The following is a 19,752-nucleotide window of genomic DNA, read 5'->3' as shown; positions in this document are numbered from 1 at the left end:
GTTTACATACAGGTTTTCTTGACTCGGTTTTGTTTTTGTGCTCCTGGGGATTGAACGCAGGGCCTTGGACATGCTAAGCCAAATGCTGCCTCTCACCCTTCTACTAGGTTTTTGAGTGCAGAAATTAACCCTTCTCCTTATATTCCTTATGTGGCTAAGTGGAATCTCATTGATACAAACCTTCCAACTACTGAATTAAAAGCTATCCTTGAAACATGTGTTTTCATATGCACATCTGTCTTTTACAAGGAACACTGTAGATAGCTCAATAAAGACACTTTCCATAACTATAAATATTTTATTTCAATTAAAGGCAGTAGAAATAGTTTTGATAATTATAAAGTAGAGACAATGACAGATCCCATCCTATTTTTCAGAACTTTTAAATCTTGAGCATCATTCTGTACTGATGACTTTTATGTAAACAAATGGGAATTTACACCACATTAATTCCTGGCAACTTACTTTTTATGAATGCGGTATAACTCAATCACCACATACTAAATTCTTAAGGACTCTCCAAATCCATTATGAAAGCACTACAGAGTAATTTAAAAACTCTACTTTAACCTAATTTCCAGTCTCAGATTACTACATTCACCAACCTAAGAATTAAAAAAATGGCAACAGTAACTATACCTCAGTTCTGTCTACAATGGATGATGTATCTAACACTGACAGCCTTCATCCTTAAGCCTGAGCATCCTCACGCTAAGCTAAATGGTACTTTTTAAAGCTTTATTCTCTCATAACATCTAGGCAACAATAAACATTTAAAGACACAGTAAAAATTCAAATTAATTATAATGACATTCATTTGGTAATTACTTGCCTAAGATGTATGGTGGGGTTCAACATGAACAAGTTAAACTCACGTGCTCTATAAAAACGGGAAACATAATGTAAATATTTCAAGATACTAAAATAGCCTGCTCTTGCATTCAGTGGGTCTGTGAACCTCGTTCTAATCTTGTTTCAGTTTCCTTGTCCTGTTAGCAAAAGCATCTCACAGTGATAGCTGAATCTAATCTGTAATCATATATAATTTTTGTACAAAGTAGCCCTAAATACATGCCAACTCTGTATGCACAAAACCATGTAAACAGTGCGTTAGATGATTAAGGTAATTCGACTATGTACAATTCTTACCAAACACCACAAGTACCAGACTCCACTGTAGCCTGTCTGATTGAACTCCAGTCTGATGGTTTACTGTCATGAAGAATTGATGACTGCTAAGTGTGGGATCCAGTAATAGCCGAGGGCTCTCTATCATTGGAGTTGTGTTGTCTTAATGGGGACAGTGCTGTTAAAGTCCAGGAAAAAAGGTCCTTCTTGTTTAGGCAGAAAAGTACTGGGGACGATATTGAAGACCCCAGCAGGTATATTTTCCAATTCTAAGTAGCAAAATCCACACCTATATTAGGGGAAATGAGAGTAAGGTTTACAGACCATCATGCCACATAAAGTATACACTAAACACAAACAAAATGCCAGCTTACCTATAGTCGCCACTAGATTTCCTCTGAAAGCCATGAGGACCAGAATCTCCTGTTATGGAAACTGCTACAACCTCAAATCCAACACTGTATTGCCTAGTATTAAAATCAAACAGCATTCCTATATTAGTAAATTTTCAAATACACATTGTAAGTGTAGGTGAACTATTGTAAGTGTAGGTGAACTATTAAAGCATGTATATGCATATATGCTTCAGTTTTTACCAAGAGGAAACAGTACTCTGAAACCACACACACACACACATTTTTATTCATAATTTCTATTTAGCTTTGAAATCAAATCCATAAAGACTAATAATGCATCAAGCTTACCTTAAAACAGACTTTCTGTTTTTGGGACAGGGTCTCAGTAAGTAGCCCTGACTGTCCCAGAACTCACTATGTAGACCAAACTGGCCTCAAACTCAGAGAAATCTTTGCCTCTGCCACCTGAATGCTGGGATTAAAGGTGCTGGGCCATCACTCCAGGCTAGACTTTCTTTTTAACTACAGGCCCCCCGGGGAATAATATAAAAGATAAACATCATTTAACATATATTTCTAAATTAAATATAGTCATTGTAATTGACAGAAAACCCTACAGAGCAGGAGAAAGCTTGGCAGTAAAACCTAAATTAACAGTTAGCACACGGCTCATATAGCACTGAACAGTGTTTCATACCAGATATTCATCAGTATTATATTCTACAAGTTATTGTTTACTTTTAAATCTAGAACTGATTTTTAGGTGTGGTGTGAGATAGGTTAAATTACTATTATACATGGATACTGAATTCCATACCATTTACTGAAGGCTGACCTCTCCTCTATAATGTCATCGTTAACATAAATCCTTTGCCTATGTTTGCTTCCAAACTTTGTCCCCTTAAAGCCAGTTTTAATATATCTCCATTAACTAAAACTCAGGATTTTAAGTTAATGAGGATACGGCTCAGTGGTAGAGTGGTTGCTTAGCATGCATGAACAAGGCCCTAGGTTCATTCAGTCATCAGCACAGAAAGAAATCGTGGCAGCCGCTCATCACAAACCTTGGTCCTCTCAGCTCAATCAGTAACGGTCCAGTCTTATCTACATGGAATTGGTAGATGGGGTTATTTTTGTGAGTCTCCTGAAAATTTCCACATCCTCCGGCACTCTGACCACTCCACTTTCCATTAATCTACAAAATAAAGTTTGTCTTAGTAAAATTTCACATTCCGATTCCACCATGGTTTGCGTTTGTTCTCAGTCTTTGTCACTGACAGTCCAAGTCTTCAGCCAGCCAGGCTGTTTTACCATCACCTCCCACCAGGGGTCCTCCCTAGAAACATCTGCACTTTTAGTTTACCCACACTGCAAGCCATTCTCAAATTCTCTGAGTTCATGTAAGAGGACTTCTAACAAGCAAAGTTACACCAATCCCTTCTCTAGGCTTACTGTTTTCTATTTGCACAGAAACAGTGTTGGCCACTAATGATCTTTTATTCTAACCAAACTAGGCAAACATTTGTTTCCTTTGATTTCAGTAAAATCCCAGAAAGTGTGTTAATGAGAGCGTGAAAGGAAATGGATTTCTAAAAGGCTAAAAAGAACAGAAAGATTACAACCCACAGATGTTCTTACCCGTTTTGATAAGGTGTATGGTGAAGGGATCTTCGAAAAAGTAAAGCTGCATGCTGAATATACCTAGATTTAAAAAAAAAAAAAGGTAAGGTCCAACAAAAATTATTCTGAGAAATATCATAGGAACTTATAAAGGGATTAAAGGAACCCATTGGATCTATTCTACAGCTAAAATACTAGTTGGGATCAAGTCAGACTTAACTAACTGGCAACTAAGGGATCCTGTCTTTGTCACTTGTATGACTTAGGACAATTTTGCCAGACCTTGGTTTCTGTGACTGAAGAACAAAGTTCCCAATGTCTCTTACCATTAAAAATCCATTCAAATTGAACTTATGTGACAAGCAAATCTATGTACAACAAAATAACAATGAACTTTGCAGCAATGTGAGCAGTATAGGTAAATAAAAATAGTTAAAAATGGTTTTTGTTTTTGGGAGGCTTAAGACAAGGACTCAAGCTGGCTTTGGACTTGAGATCCTCTTGCCTCTGGGATTACAGGTGTGTGCCGCCACCACCATGTCTTCTGAAAGTTGTCATTTACTTGCCATTTATTAATCTAATATACCACATTATCTCAGGGATAAATCATGAGAATGTATGTGTTCATCCAAAATGTTATTCAAAGTACAACTCACATTTTTACAGGGAGCATAATTACTTAATAAACATATAAAAACAGAAAATGATTTTAGGAAAAAAACTTTCCCCTAGCACTCTAGAAGCTGAGGTCAAAGTATATGAATTCAAGGCCCGTCCATAGTGAGCTCGAGGCCGTACATAGCAAGCAAGACCCTATCTCAAAAGTCTTCAAGTAGTCCAACATGTAAAGCAGGCATGTCGTAGACCCTGTCACTACATGGTTTGTTTCATGGTTGGTGAATTTCTTACCCGGACTGTGTAATGAATTGTGTTCTGTTTTTCATACTGAGAAACCACTAAGGTAAAGGTGTGAGTTCCAGGTGTGGTCAGCTTTATCTTAGTCAGGTAATGAGGGCTGTTGATCCGAATTCCATCAATGTATGGAGGTGGGTCAGCTGCACAGTGAGTTTACAGAAAAGGTTTTCAAAGACACAATAAGTATATAAAGACATCTATTTAGCACACCCTCCCCCCAACTTGGAGGATATTAAATTAGCTTCTTTGGGGGTGGGGCGGCGGTTCAAGGCAGAGTTTCTCTGTGTAACAGCCCTGGCTGTCCTGGAACTCGCAGAGATCCACCTGCCTATGCCTCCAAAGTACTGGGGTTAAAGGCATGCACCGCCCGGCTAAATTAGCTTCTTAAAGTTCCTCTTAACCACTAATCTTACCTTCCTTTCACTAATGATTTGGTGGGGCTTTTTAAAAGGGTTTTTGTTAATGATGATTTGTGTGCTCACACGTGTGGAAGTCAGAGGGTCACTTGGGGGAGTCAGTCTCCCCCTTCCACCATATGGTAGCAGGGATTAGATTCAGGCTGTCAAACTTGGCCACCAAAATCTTTATCCACTGAGACATCTCACCAGCCCAGGGGCTAATTTTTAAATCAGTGTCTCTATTAATGGAGAGTGAAAATGCCTGTTCTAGTGTAATGAAAATAAAACTGTAATCCTAGAAGTATTCGGAAAAATGACTACACATAGAAGAGGGAACACTGTTTAGCTAGTTTTAAAAGCAAAGGGGGTAATAGATGTATTTGAAATTATAAACCCATATAAAATTTTAATGCTAGGAAAATATTTGGGGTTTTGTTTTTTAGTTATATAATGATCAGCATTTGAAAACAGCTAGTTTGACTTGGCACAGACCACTGGACCTTATGTGTCATGCCAACTTCAGACTGAGAGATATTGACTGGTAAGGTTTAGTGCTTTCTATAACCAGTATAATAATGAAGAATTCACATTTTCCTCAGTGACTGAACAAAAAGACATCGACTAATTCTGATCCTCTCTAGAGCTACCTTCCTACTGAGCCTCCATCTACATCTTCTCTGACCTCTCGAACAGCAGGAAACAGAGATGCTCTCTTTTTTTCCTCACGGATACCATTGCTTAGGTTATATCAAACCTCACTATATCATCAACTGTTGTTGGGTTCTAGGGTTCCCCCTACATCAACTCAGAAAGTCCTATACAACCCTACTGAAAGGTAAATCTACAACAACCCAATTTCAAACCATCTTCATTTCTCAAATAAAATTGCTTCACTTGGGACTATAACTAATAAATGCTTAGAAGAACTCAATGCTATTTTTAGACACAAGATCAAGCCTTGTCATTTCTCCCTATGTTCTCTCTTTGGTGGTTTACAGACCTTTGCACATCTTAGAAATTAAGTCCCAATGATAATGCACAAGAACATATAAACCCAAATTCCAAGTTTCAAACAATAACTAAATACTCAATCTGTTTTGCTGGTTTTTATTAGTCTAACAGCATAATTATTACTGATTTCTACATGCCATCTACATACAAGTCTTTCCTTTCCAACTCAGTTATCTAAATAAGAGTGTTTCGCTGTCTGCTCAACACAACTTACCTGGGTAATAAACTTTCTTGCCATCAGTCTTGTACACAACCATTGTGATAAACTCACGGTTATTTGCAAAGTCATCCTAAAATCACAGAGAACCCAAGGTGCTTAGGAAAATGGACTCAAGATGTTCTCCATTCTAAATGCTTACTGAACTCATTTTCAAGAATATTTCAGCTACTTAGTTCTATAAAAGCCATGCTTTTCTGAATAAATGACTACTATGTGAATGATTAAAGATTATAGTTAACCTTTGTACAATCAAAACTAATGATCCAACCTTTCCAAATCCCTTCCAGAATATTCTAATCAACCTCAAATTCTCATTGAAAAGCAAACTCCTCCTTTAGAGAAGTCTGATTAAGACTTAAGTGTCTAATTATAAAATAAGAAAATTTACCTCATGATAATAATCACTTACTTGAGAAAACATTTTTAGACCACCTATACAAATGGAACTGGCTGGTGATAAAACTATGGATCCAACAGTTAATTATACTTGAAAGAATTTGTGTGGTGATGGTGTCATTTGAAGGTATCCTACCTTGTCTGTTATGTGTCTACTAAGCAAAACCCAAACTGCAGCACCCCCTTGTGGGCACTGCACCTCCAGTTTGTACTGGGGGTTGTTGGCCAGGCTATAAGCATCTTTCACAGGTCCTTGTTTAGCATCCCAAGTACTAAAAGATAAAATCAACAAAAGACAGCAATGATTAAGTTTCTCATACAGCTAAACTTCTAAAAAGATAAATCTTTTCTGATATTTACTATTTTTTATGTTATGTGTATTAATGCTTGGCCTGCATGTATCTATGTGCACAGTGTGTGTGCTTGGTGCCTGTGGAGTTCGGGAGAGGGCATCTGACTCTCTGGAACTGGAGTTAGAGATGATTATGAGTCACTACGTGGGTTCTCTGCAAGAGCATAAGAACTCTTAATGCTGAGCCACCTCTCCAGCCCACAGCTAAACTTTTAAACACTGCTTTTAAAAGTGTTTCAAATACAATTAAGCTATCAGGATTTTTATTATTAATTATTATTTTTCAAGACAGGGTTTCTCTGTATACCTCTAGCTGTCCTAGAACTCACTATAGACCAGGAGGGTCTTGAACCCAGAGATCTGCCTGCCTCTGCCTACCAAGTACTGAGTAAGATTAAAGGTGTACGCCACCATTACTCAGCATAGCTATCAGTATTCTTTTGTTTCATCCTTTAAAAAGTTTTTGTATAATAAATAATATAGAAAAATTTCTACTGGGAATGACAAAAAGAGGGGTGGATGGTTCTTCTGAATTGATCATTGTTTTTAAACTTTTTATGTGGAGACTAGGCACTGGAGAGATAGCTTGTGGTTAAGAGCATGCACTGCTCCTGGAGATGACCTGAGTTCAATTCCCAGCCCCCACATTGGGTGGCTCACAACTGTCTGTAACTCCAGCTCCAGAGAATCCAGCATCCTCTTCTGGCCTCCCAGACATATGCACTCATGTGCCCCCATTCCTATTCTCCACATAAATTTTAAAGTTTTTAAATCTTTCAAATGTAGAGAATATTATGAATCATACTCTAAAATGTATTTAAAAACTTACCTGTGAATGCAAGTTGATTCTTTAAAAAGAGATGGATTCCAACTCAAATAAACTACATCATAATACTGGCAAAGATCATCCCAGGAAATCCAAAATATTCCTAAAAATTAAATGTCTTTGTTAATCTAAAAAAATCATAGCAATAAGTAAGAAAGAGGCTAGAGAGAAGGCTCAGTGGTTAAGAGCACCTGGCTGCTCTATAAAGGACCCAGATTCAATCCCAGCACCCACATGATGGCCCCTAACTCTAACTCCAGCTTCAGGGATCCCCTTCCAAGGGCACCAAGCACACATAGTGCACAGATATACATGCAGGCAAAACACGTCTACACATAAAATTGAAAGCTCTTGAGACAGGTATGCCTCATCTTGAAAACCAGGTTATTAGGAATGATACTGCAGGGCTGGAGGGCTACAGTAGAGTTGAGTGTTAAGAGCACCTGCTGCTCTAGAAGACCTGGATTTAGTTCCCATCACCCACACAATGGTTCACACCTATCTGTAACTGCAGTTCCAGGGGATCTGAAGCCCTCTTATGACCTCTGCAAAGACTGCACACACATACATGGAGGCAAACACATACATAAGAACAGTAAGTGAATAGGCTGGAAATGGCTGTCAGTAAAGTGCTTGCTGCACAAGCCTGAGCACCTGCGTTCCATCTCCAGCACCCATATAAAAGCTGGGCATGCCAGTGTGTCTTTATACTCCCAGTGCTGGGCAGACAGGACCATAGGATCCTGGGGTCTTGCTGGCTACCAGGCTAGCCAATCAGTAAGTTCTTTGTTCAGTGAGACACCTTGTTCTCAAAAAGTAAGGTGGGGAGCAATAGAAGAAGACACCTGATGGTGAACTGTGATCTCCATATGCGTGCGTGCACACACACACATCCACACACCCCTCCCACCTGCAAATGGTGTTAAAGTTACAAGGAGATATTTACCATTATCTATTTTCTGAGCTGTTCGGGGATCAAAGTTTAAATACTTTTGCAATTCTGGGGTCCAGTTTTTCACGTCATTTTCACTGTACCTTCCTTTCCAGCGTAAATGGCTCCAAGGATTTTTCAACTGGATAAATCGCAAGCCCTATATTAAAAGACAAAACAAAAAATAACAACAAAAGATACCATTAAATTGAAAGAGACTTACCATATATTAGTTATAATCCTCTTAGAATAAACTTTGGTTACTTATCAAGTATCAACTCTCAATTTACATCAACACTTTCTAAAAAGGGAGCAAAAAGAAGCAGAAATTTCTGCTAAATTTTCCAGAGTCAGATCTTAGGCATCAGAGACATTCAAAGGCATATGACTGAAAATTTTTATTGATAAACAGAAAAGGCCCAGAACAGAGAAAGAAATGCAAGAGAATCTTAGAAAAAAAATTTGGCATATGCTGCAACATACAAATCCTAGTTATTTCCAGCAAAGGAGAACGCTAGAGATAGGTTAAGAAATGCTGACGGGCTTTTGTGGACCGAAAAGAAAAGGGCTGGAGCTAGGGATGTGCCTTAGAGTGAACTATGGAACACTCCTCTCAGGAGAAATGAAGGAGGATGGGAAATGGAACTGAAGATCACAGAGCATGCACACATGTTAGATACAGATACACACATACACACACACAAATACTTTTAATAATGTATCAATAACGCCGGCGTTGGTGGAGCACGCCTTTAATCCCAGCACTCGGGAGGCAGAGGCAGGCAGGTCTCTGAGTTCGAGACCAGCCTGGTCTACAGAGCGGGTTCCAGGACAGCCTCCAAAACAATACAGAGAAACCCTGTCTCGAAAAACAAAACAAAACAAAAAGAATGTATCAATAAAAGTCTCAAATGAGATTGTAAGTAGCTTTAAGACTGTGAAAAGAACTCATAGGTGTAGTAACATTTCAGAAGGAAGTCAAAATTGGCAGGGTATGGTGGCGCACACCTTTAATCCTAGCACTTGAAAGGCAGAGGCACTCTGACTTCAAGGCTAGCTAGGGCAACATAGTGAGACCCTGTTTTAAAAGAGGGGGGATGGAGGAGGTGTCAGATTTAAGTAAACGTTTCAAAGACTAAATATAGCAGAAATAAAACCACACATGCATAATAAAGGACTACTCAATTAGAGAACACTAATTAAAGCTTTCAATTTTAACATATTGACAGCACGAAGTTCACAAGCAAGCTTAAACTGGGTACTCTAGAGGCTATAAAATCTGCTCACACCTGAAATCCGAAAGGGAACATTAGTGAAAAAAGTATTACTGGGCCACCGCTTATTTGGTTTACACATACTGCAGTAAATGTCTCAGTCTTCACAGAATCCCTGTTAAGAAATCAATACTATGTAACTAACGGCACTAGTTTGCAACTAGAAAGGCTGTTGTTTCTCTGTCCTCACATGCCACCACCTTACATTCTTCCCCTGCACTGACACCGACCTCACAGGAGGCTCTAACGAGAAAAGGAGCTCAGCGTAGTAACTGTTACTTGCAGCATTTCCTGTGTGTAGAAAATTGCAATTCTAAAGCAGGCACACCTTCTGGCTTTCCTACTTTACATTAACTTTTTTCTTTAAGAAGTCAATTTTACTGCCATGTTTAAGGAAATAAACAAGCTTGTACAATATGGTTGGGGTTGGAATCCTGCCTAATTCATAAAGCCTTGAGATCATCAAGTTTTACTAAGGATTGAGGAGTGAATCCATGACCGCATGCCTGCTGGAAGTGCTCTGCCCCTCAGCAACATCATCCAGTGGAGAACTCAATGTTTTACCCTTGTGACAGGCTCACATTGCCTTTTGTTCCAACGCAATCATGTGTCACAGCAGCATCTGGCCAGTGATGGACCTTATTACTACACTGGTCACAAGACTACAATGGATCTGAAAATCCCTGCTGCCTAGTGACATCACTGCCATACTAATGTCAGAGTGCAATATTACACACTTGCAACTAAATAAGCTAGGAGGCTTGTTGGTTTAGAACTGAACACACAACCACTGGTCAAAGTACTACGTATTTGTTGTTTGAAAGATCTTATCACATATCCCAGGATGACTATATAGCCAAGGCTGGCCTTTAATTTGCTTCCTATCCTGTCTCCAGAATTCTGGAATTTTTTTAACCTTTTTTAAAATTTGTTTTTCTTTTATTGTGAGGCTTGTGAAAACAAACCTATTGTACTTGTACAGTCAACTGTAACAAGTACAGTACATATAATTATGTACAGTACACACTATCTACCAACGACAAATACTTATGGCACTAGTTTATATACTCCCTGCATTTTTTAGCATTATTTTAGAATATACACCTACTGAAAGAAAAAAAAGAAGAGTCAGGCATGGTGGCATGTACCTGTAATCCCAGTACATGGGAGGCTGGGCAGAAGGATTAGGAGTTCAAGGCCAGCTTGGGATACATGGGAAAACCCTGTCTCAAAAGAAGGCTTAACTATCAAACTGTATGCTGCTGCTTTAAGCTAACAGCTTCCCACATCTTATGTCCCCTGTTGTGCCATTTTCTCTTGTGTTTGATTTAGTCTCGTATTTCTTCCTGAAGGCCCTAGGAGCAAGAGAGACAGACAGACAGACACAAAATTGCCTAGCTCTGTAGTAGACCATACCATCTAGGCTTCTGTAAATACAATCTCATGTCTACATAAACAACAAAATCACAGACAAATTTCTTTGATTATATCCTGGACTAAATAACCTATTTCTGTGTGCCAGCTTAACACTTAGTTTAATTTACAAATAATGGGTAGTATTTTTGCTGAATGATCACATCTCTCTATGGGGCACTTGTGTCTTCTACTACAGAGAACTCATCAATTTTTCATTTAAAAATTAGAATAACCTGAGAAGTAATAAGGTCACACATTTGAAGACCTTAGCCCAAGGACACATTATACTGAGAAAGGTTGTAAAGCCCTGACAGCATGCCAAGACTTCAAGGAAGAGAGATGTACGTGCACACAGACCCAACGGTATCTTATTCCTAGCCATCTTCCTACATTTCCTTTCAGAGATAGATACCTTCTATGCCCCAGAGCCTTCTACCATGACTAACCCAAAACACCAGCATGCCCGCCGGGACCTTCGGTGCTGTGGATTAGTCTCAACTGTGGTGGCGTTCGTGGAAAGGAAAGGTGTAGCGGCACTCTGCTCTGTTGTCACTGTCTCTGCTGTCACTACCTGTCACTTTCCACCTTTGCATATCCTAATTTCCAATGGCAGAAGCCAAGTCGCTTACATCAGTAGGACGGCTCTAAAACTCTGATCATCGTTGCAGTACTATCACATCTTATCAACCGAGAAAAAAATAAAAGTGTAAGGCTTAACCTTGAACTCCCTGATATCCAAAACCGCATACGCATGTGTGGGAACCAAGCCCCACCTCTCCCCTTCAGCTTCAGTCATCGTCCCAGTCGATGCAGTGATGAGGACGTCCCCCTTGTGAAACCTGCAAAGGCCCCAAAGACAACAAGTCAGACGGAGGTGCGTCCTGAAGCTCTGGCCACTCTCTCTTACTGTCTTACATGAAAACTTTTTAAAAACTGGCAATTTTAGCAGATGAATTATTGTTTTTCTTTTCTAGGACAACTTAATTTCCACACATAAACCTACCAGTGAAGAACAAGTGCTAAATTTTCAGCTTACAAATAAGGATGCAGATGTGAAATACCAAATTTTCGTCACCAAAAGAGATCTGACTTTGTTTACCAAATCACAGGGTTTCTTACTTCCGATACTGCATGTTTGCTATGGTCTGGAGAATTTCCCAGAACTTCCATATAAATTACCCACTTGCAGTTTAAACTCTCAAGACTTCTCCGACCTTCCCTCAAACTTGGTAAGTACGTAGCAGGAGCAAATGCTTTTCCACATTCCACCTTCAAGTACTTTGGGTTACCTGTGCCCACTACTGAAGATAACTAAGGCTGGTGGTAGCACTCACATAAAGAGGAGGCTCCTGTTGGAGGTAGTGTGTGCAGAGTGACCCCAGCACTCGGAAAGCTGAGGCAGGAGGATCACAAGTTGCAAGTCCACCCACACTTCTCAAAAAACAAAAGGTGACAGCTTCTGCAATCTCTACCCTAAATAAAGCATGATGCCTTTAAACAGGAAGGGGGAGGGAGAACACAATTACCGTTGGTAAAGCATTCTGAATGAGCTGTCCTTGCTGAAGGTCTGGCTATCTGAGTGCATGGCAATCCTTTCCGGTATCCACCCAGTCAGTGCATGCAGATCAATATTCTGAAATATAAACACAGCTCACAAGTGTCAGTGCTTAGGCTGTTAACAAACCCTCAGAAGACCTATTGATCTTGATAGGTATAAATCTGAAGATAAAGTTGCTTTTCTGCTCTCTGAACTCAATAGGATTCTTTAAAAGATTTGTGTGTGGGGATTTTGTCTGTGTACCACACGTGTGCCCAGTGCCAATGGAGGCCTGAAAAGTATCAGATCCTCTGGAACTGGAGCTGCAGACAGCTGGGAGCTGGGAATAGAACTCAGGTCCTCTATGAAAGCAACAGGTGCTCTTAACTGCTAAGCCATCTATCCAACCGCATAAAAGATTTTTTATGGTAAATATGGCAAGACTCAAAATCCAACATAAGAGATGCTTTAATGGCAAAATTTTTACCATACAGTGAGTTTTTACAATCAGACAGCCAGTTCTAGCATGTTACATACACCCCTACTCTTTCTTTCTCTAAGTTGAATAAAAAGGCAATCAGTTAGGTGGGCATGATGGAGGCAGAGGGAGACAGATCTCTGTGACTTCAGGCCAGCCTGTTTTATATGGCCAGTTCCAGGACAACAAGAGTTACACTGAAAGACACCATCTCAAAAACAAAAACAAGCAGTGAATTATAAAGCTAAACTAAACGTATCTGGAAAAACATAATTGAACGTGCAGGTTGGGAAGTAAAACTGTCAATGTCTATTTTAAGTATGACCTTTACATTCACTGTCATGCACTGTAAGATCCTGAAGAGTGAAGGAAGGACTCAATTTAGGCAAGGAAACTTACCAAGTACAAATGATGGGTGATTTGCAATTAATAAAATTCATGTTTTCTATGCACACAGGATCTTCTTATATCTCATCCTGAAGTCACTAAGTAGCCCAGTCTGACCACAATGTTACAGTAATTTCACCTAAGCCTCCAAAAGACTAGGTCATCACCCACTGACTCATTCTTTTTTTTGTTTTGTTTTTTTTTTGTTTTGTTTTGTTTTTGAGACAGGGTTCCTGTGGCTTTGGAGGCTGTCCTGGAACTCGCTCAGTAGACCAGGCTGGCCTTGAACTCACAGAGACCCACCTGCTTCTGCCTCCCAAGTGCTGGGATTAAAGTTGTGCGCCACCAATGCCTGGCGGTATACTACTTCTAAGGTTGATTATTATCAAAATTTAAAGTTTATGTCAATTTGACTAACTTATGGCTTAAATCTAATAGTTTATCTCATGTAAATGAAAATTCAGTTTTACAGGTTATATTAATGATGGCTGGAAAACAAGTCCTTGTACCTGAACTAACAAGGGTATACATAAGACTATCAATATGATACCACCCACCCCTCTTTGACCTGGAAACACACACTGCTCTGTATCTCGATGTAACAGCAGACACATATATTTTAGGCTTTACTGTGCACATAATTTACACAATGTGCTATCTTTACATAAGAAAATATGCACCCTTATCATAAGGAAACTGATCACGTTTCTCAGGGATTGTTCACTTGTTTTATTTTCCCATAAACAAAACCATCTATAACTTCAACTTTAAAATATATTAGGCAGCGTAAGTGTGTGTCTGTAACATATACCACAACTTACCGAGTTGGAGCCTGGAAAATCATATCCTCCCATAACTTTCATGTATGCTTTCTCTATAAGTGACACCCACAATTCACTTTTATTGTTGGAATAAGAACACAGCAATTCTCCTTTATGATCAACAGGTAACTGGTCATCAATTATCACCTGCAGAAAGAACATTACCTTCCTTAAGTAAAACAAAAAATTCTTTTCAAGATTTTAAGAAAAAAGCCAACTTTGTATCAATAAAAGCCACAATATAACAATAGCTCATCATTTTAACACAATGTCTTTATTCAGTCTTACAAGCTAATCTCACTGACAAGTAAGCCACTAATTACACATGTCAGGTGTGTGTGTGTTTGTGTGTGTGTATAAAATCAAAACTATTAGGGATTTTAGAATGTATACTATTATTTAAAATTATAAAAGAGCCTTGCTATTTTTGACCTAACCCTATAAAAATATTCATACTATATATGATTGTAAAAGTAGAATGTTATAGCTAAAAAAACATTTAAATAGATGAGCAAATACCCCAAATATATGGTATCTAATTAATATTAAAAATAATTTGAAAGACATGGGGACAAAAGAATTTTAATCTTTTAAATAGTACAAAGATTACTACTTCAAAACCTTTTTTTGGGGACAGGCTATGTAGCCCAGGCAGGCCTCTAACTAGCTATCCTCCTGCTTCAGCCTCCTAGTGCTAGGTATACGTATGCGCTGCCTTGCTCAACACTGAAAGACTCGAAGAAGAGGTTACTATGTTACTCAAAATTGTTTAGTTTTTAAGTAATTCAAGTGATTCTAAAGTGTTCCCAAACAACAACATCAGCATCAGGATTAACACTGAGCCTGTTAGAAAGGTGAGTTCTGGTCTAAACCTAGACCCACTAAATGAGAAAGTGAGCCAGGGCTGATGACACAGGCCTGTAGTCTAGGCTACTCCAAAGGCTGAGGCAGGATTACAAGTTCAAGGTCTGCATAGGTACAAGCAAGAGTTCAGGGATAACCTGTAAGTTAGTGATCTCTTGTCTTAAAATTAAAGAGAATGTGCGTGCGTGCGTGCGTGCGTGCGTGTGCGTGTGTGTGTACACGCAAGCGCACCAGACTGGGGAGTCAATACAGCTTAGAGACTAAACTTTTGCTTTACTATAAGCAAAGCCCTAGTAAATTCAATCTTCAGCTCTACCAAAACATACATACTTGGGGGTGAGTCATAGTAATCAATGCCCACAGGTAATTCTATACACACTAAGATTTGAGTTTTACTGAGCTTTGGAACAATGGTTAAGAGAGATGGCTTGGGAGTTAACAGCACTGACTGCTCTTCTAGAAGACCTGGGTTCTATTCCTAGCACCCATGTGTCAGCTAACAACAGTCTTAACTCTAGTTCTAGAGCAGGGTGCTCAATCTTTCTAATGCTGCAACCCTTTTAATACAGTTCCCCACCTTGTGTGACCCCCAACCATAAAATTATTTCCTGGCTACTTCCCAACTGTAATTTTCCTGACGTGGCCGGGCGGTGGTGGTGCACGCCTTTAATCCCAGCACTCGGGAGGCAGAGGCAGGAGGATCTCTGTGAGTTCGAGGCCGGGCTGGACCTCCGAAACAATACAGAGAAACCCTGTCTCGTAAAACCAAAAAAAAAATTTCCTGACATGATGAATGGTAAATATCTGATATGCAGGGCATCTGATATGTGACCCCTGTGAAAGGGCTATGTGACTCCCACAGGTGTCACAGCCACAGGTTGAGAACCACTTCCCTAGAGGCTCTGATGGCCCTTTTCTGGCCTGCTCAAGTGCTGCACACACATGGTGCATAGATCTGCATGAAAACAAAGCACCCACATACATAAAACAATAAGTAAATCTTTAAAAAAAAAACAATTGCAACTCTGACGCAGTACAACTGAAGAAAGGCCTGAAATCCTATAATTCTAAAAGCTCCTCCTAGGTGATGCTGAATTTGATGCATGGAGCTGGTAGACAAGTGCTAGGAATGCTAACTATACAAGGAAGGCCAGTTATGGAGTTCAGACCGCTAAATGAGACCAGAGGAGTATGATTTAAAACCGTATATATTTCACAAGGGAAAATAGGCTTCTTATACTGTGTCGTGACTATTTATGAACCCCTCTGATCTAACAGACTTAGTTTATCAGGTTTCCCTAATCAGTTAACTTATTTACTGATTTTTTTTTCTTGATTCAGGGTCTCACTATGTAGTCTTGAGTGGCATGAACTCCCTATATAGACTAGAATTCTAAGCCTCAAACTCAAGAGATCCCTGCCTGCCTTTGTTTCCTGAATGCTGGGAGTAAAGTCATGTGCCACCAACCCTTTATTAATTGATAATTTAAAAAATTACTATTGTAGCTGGGCATTGGTGGCACACACCTTTAATCCCAGCACTCGGGAGGCAGAGGCAGGTGAATCTCTGTGAGTTCAAAACCAGCCTGGTCTACAAGAGCTAGTTCCAGGACAGCCTCCAAAGCCACAGAGAAACCCTGCCTTGAAAAACCAAAATAATAATAATAATAATAGTTATTATTATTATTATGTGAGAATGTGCATGATACATGTGTATGTGTGTAAGCACATGCCAAGGTTTGCAAGGGAAGTGCTTTAACCCATGAAACTATCTGGTTGATCCTCATTTCCTTTAATTAAGAGTTAAAGAGCCTTCCCATTGTTCTCAAAGAGTGAGGAAGGAGCATTACAAGTCTGAGGCCAGAATGGAACACATTAACCACACCCTGTCAGCAAAAGCAAACAAAACAAAAATTTACATCAGTTAAAAATGTTTGTTAGTAATTCTTTATTAGAACTTTGCATTAGGTATTTGAAACCAACTTTTAAAAAAGACTTCAGCACAGTGACTCATAGCTGTAGCTCCAGCTACTGATGAGAATCACTGGAGACCAACTAAAGACAGTTTAATCTTACAGATGAAGCACTTCTATAGGAAAAGATTTTTATGGGCTATAGAGTTAGCTCAGTAGTTACAAACACTTACTGCTCCTCCAGAGGACCAGAGTTCAGTTCCCAGCACCCACATCAGACAGTTCACAAGGACCTGTGACTCTGAGCTGTTGGCCTCCATAGGCACCTGTACACATGTGATGTGTGCACACACATACTCACACACGAATTAAAAAAAATCTTTAAAATCTGTTATACTTGTTTTATTTTTAATTATTAACAAAGGAATCTATTTGGTAGTAGTAAGTACAATTTATCACATATTCAAATCAACCAAACTGACTTTAAATCTTTACACAGTCAACTTTTCTTAGTTTGTTTCCCTTCAAGAGTCAAGGAGGTGAAGGAAAAGGAGGTGAAGTAGGGACTGTGAAGGAAAAGAGAGACATTCACCTTTCTCGGGACACCATTGAGGTGAAGTTTTACCATATACTTTCCACAGGGATTGTACTCTGGTTCGCCATCCTTATTCTGTGGGTAAATTATGCTTTTGGAAAGGAAAATAGGTATTAAAACACCAATGTTAATATTCAACATCAACTAATATATGACTTTATATTTTATTTAAACATGCTATTCGTTTATAAATATTTTCTTCCCACTTTATAAAAATGAACCTAAGGCTATTTTAATATTTTAAATATTTCTTGGTTTTAGTTTTCCTTTTGAGATAGGGTCTCAATATGTAGCCAGGCTGGTTTGGAATTCATGAGCCCCTGCTTCAGCCTCCCCAGTGTATCACCACTCCCAGCTTAAGAAAATATCTTCTAAAATCATACACTAGAACATAAATTTTCATAATATTCTGAGTCAAGGCCTTATACTTCAGGCTGACTCTTAGCTATAAACCAGAGGAAGATTTTAAGTCTCTGATCTTCCTGTTTCCACTTGCAGAGTGGTGGGATTATAGGTGTGCTCCATCACGACAAGTTTATACAGTATTGGGGATTGAAGCCAAGGCCTCGTATACACAAGGCAAGCCCTTTAACTGAGCTACAGTCTCTAGTGCTTAATTTTTAACTATATGTTTTAACGAATTACATACTGAATTAATATATTTTAAGCCAGTTTAAATTATCTTTTATCATTCATTGGTTTTAAGAAGTAAAGATCATTTCACTAAGTCACAATTAAGGCATTAAGCACAATTCTAATAAAGGTACATAAAATTAAAAATACTTAATGAATTCTAGAGAGATGTGTTACAGGATTTCCTGCCCGGTTCCACAGCCGCCTTGTCCCAAATGAACACTCAGAGACTTATATTGATTATAAACACAGTTGGCCAGTGGCTTGGGCTTCATATTGGCTAGCTCTGTCTTAATTATTAACCCATTTCTATTAATCTAAGTATTTCCGCATGGTCTTATCTTGCCAGAGAATGCCTGGTATATCCTATCTGCCTGGTGGCTATATGGCAATTGTTTCTGGCCTACATTTCCCAGAATTCTCCTAGTCCCTCCTATCTCCCTGTCTCTATTGGCCACAGAGTTTTATTCATCAACCAATAAGAGAAACATATACACAGAAGGACATCCCCCACCATAGATGGCTCAGCCTTAAAAGCACTTGCTGCCTTTGAAGAGCACCTGGGATCAGTTCCCAGCACCCACATGGTGACTAATACCCATCTGTGACTCCAGATCCAGGGAATCCAAACCACCTCCTAACTCTAAGGGCACCGCACACCACTCCTGGCCCAGACAGCTTTTGTGTGGGATTAAAGGCACAATGCCCATGATCATGTAACTAATAAATAACAAAGTTGCACAACACCCATCATCATGTAACTAATAAATAACAAAGTTGCACAAACGCCCATGATCATGTAACTAATAAATAACAAAGTTGCACAAACGCCCATGATCATGTAACTAATAAATAATAATGTTGCACAATGCCCATGATCATATAACTAATAAATAACAAAGTTGCACAAAAGGCATGAGGTGCACAGATAAACAAGCAAGCAAAGTATCCACACACATTTAAAATGTGTAATTATACAATGAGATACTGTAAGAACTTTCACTACCAATTTTAAAATATACTGCACCAATCAAGCACACTCCAAATTGTTTCTTTATATAGTAAATAAGTGAAACTAAGGACTATTTGCTTTTTCTTTTATTCTTAGGACAAGCTAAATAAAAACAATTGGTTATAATTATACTGAGTGGTTTTAAACTTAATATAACTTTCAAAACTGAAAACATTTCAGAAACATTTCAATATATTTTAAAGTTGTTATAATCAACAGAAATGCATGTCATTTCATATTTTCCTGTTAGCCATATTAAAAGTTAAAGATAAAAAAGAATTTAATCACAACACTAGGGAGGCAGGAGCAGATAGACTTCTGTAAATTCCAGGCCACCCAGGTCTACACAATGAATTCCAAGCCAGCCAGGCAATGTAAACACCCTGTCTCCAAAAACAAAAACAAACAAAAAGGTTAAAAAATAAAATTCTAACAACATATTTTGCTTAGTCCAATTTTGATTTCAACATATATTCAACACTTAAGAGATATTTTCCAATTCTACAATTTGTATGCTAAGTTTTCAAGATCTCATGTATATCTTGCACTTGCAGCCATGTTAACTCAAAATAACCACAGGTATCTAGTGGCTAACTTACTATACAGTTTAAAATAAAAAGTATAAATAGGATATGGTTTCTCCTTTGATTATATCAATTTCAAAACACA

The 19,752-nt window shown here is 38.7% G+C and overlaps 1 protein-coding gene across 2 annotated transcripts in view; it reads right to left on the bottom strand.

Moving 5' to 3' along the window:
- Positions 1–284: 284 nt before the first annotated feature.
- The window catches only part of Capn7 (calpain 7), a 34,588-nt gene continuing 15,120 nt past the window's right edge, over positions 285–19,752 (bottom strand). Inside the window, exons 9-21 of one of the 2 annotated variants that reach the window (XM_005085227.4) lie at positions 17,436–17,529; positions 14,067–14,213; positions 12,370–12,476; positions 11,562–11,682; positions 8,169–8,313; positions 7,226–7,325; positions 6,181–6,316; positions 5,643–5,718; positions 4,014–4,159; positions 3,123–3,185; positions 2,549–2,679; positions 1,503–1,595; positions 285–1,417 (exon numbers count right to left, since the gene is read on the bottom strand). In XM_005085227.4, coding sequence (XP_005085284.1) covers positions 1,273–1,417; positions 1,503–1,595; positions 2,549–2,679; positions 3,123–3,185; positions 4,014–4,159; positions 5,643–5,718; positions 6,181–6,316; positions 7,226–7,325; positions 8,169–8,313; positions 11,562–11,682; positions 12,370–12,476; positions 14,067–14,213; positions 17,436–17,529 — 1,504 coding nt within the window. In that variant the 3' untranslated portion in view covers positions 285–1,272. The remainder of the gene's footprint in view (positions 1,418–1,502; positions 1,596–2,548; positions 2,680–3,122; positions 3,186–4,013; positions 4,160–5,642; positions 5,719–6,180; positions 6,317–7,225; positions 7,326–8,168; positions 8,314–11,561; positions 11,683–12,369; positions 12,477–14,066; positions 14,214–17,435; positions 17,530–19,752) is intronic. The other variant, XM_040747849.1, reaches the window with a different exon arrangement.

This window comes from Mesocricetus auratus, unplaced genomic scaffold (genome assembly GCF_017639785.1).
Source record: "Mesocricetus auratus isolate SY011 unplaced genomic scaffold, BCM_Maur_2.0 Super-Scaffold_100006, whole genome shotgun sequence".
Lineage (NCBI taxonomy): Eukaryota > Metazoa > Chordata > Mammalia > Rodentia > Cricetidae > Mesocricetus > Mesocricetus auratus.
The sequence above is the reverse complement of the archived record's forward strand: the minus strand, read 5'-3'. Positions and strand labels throughout refer to the sequence as shown.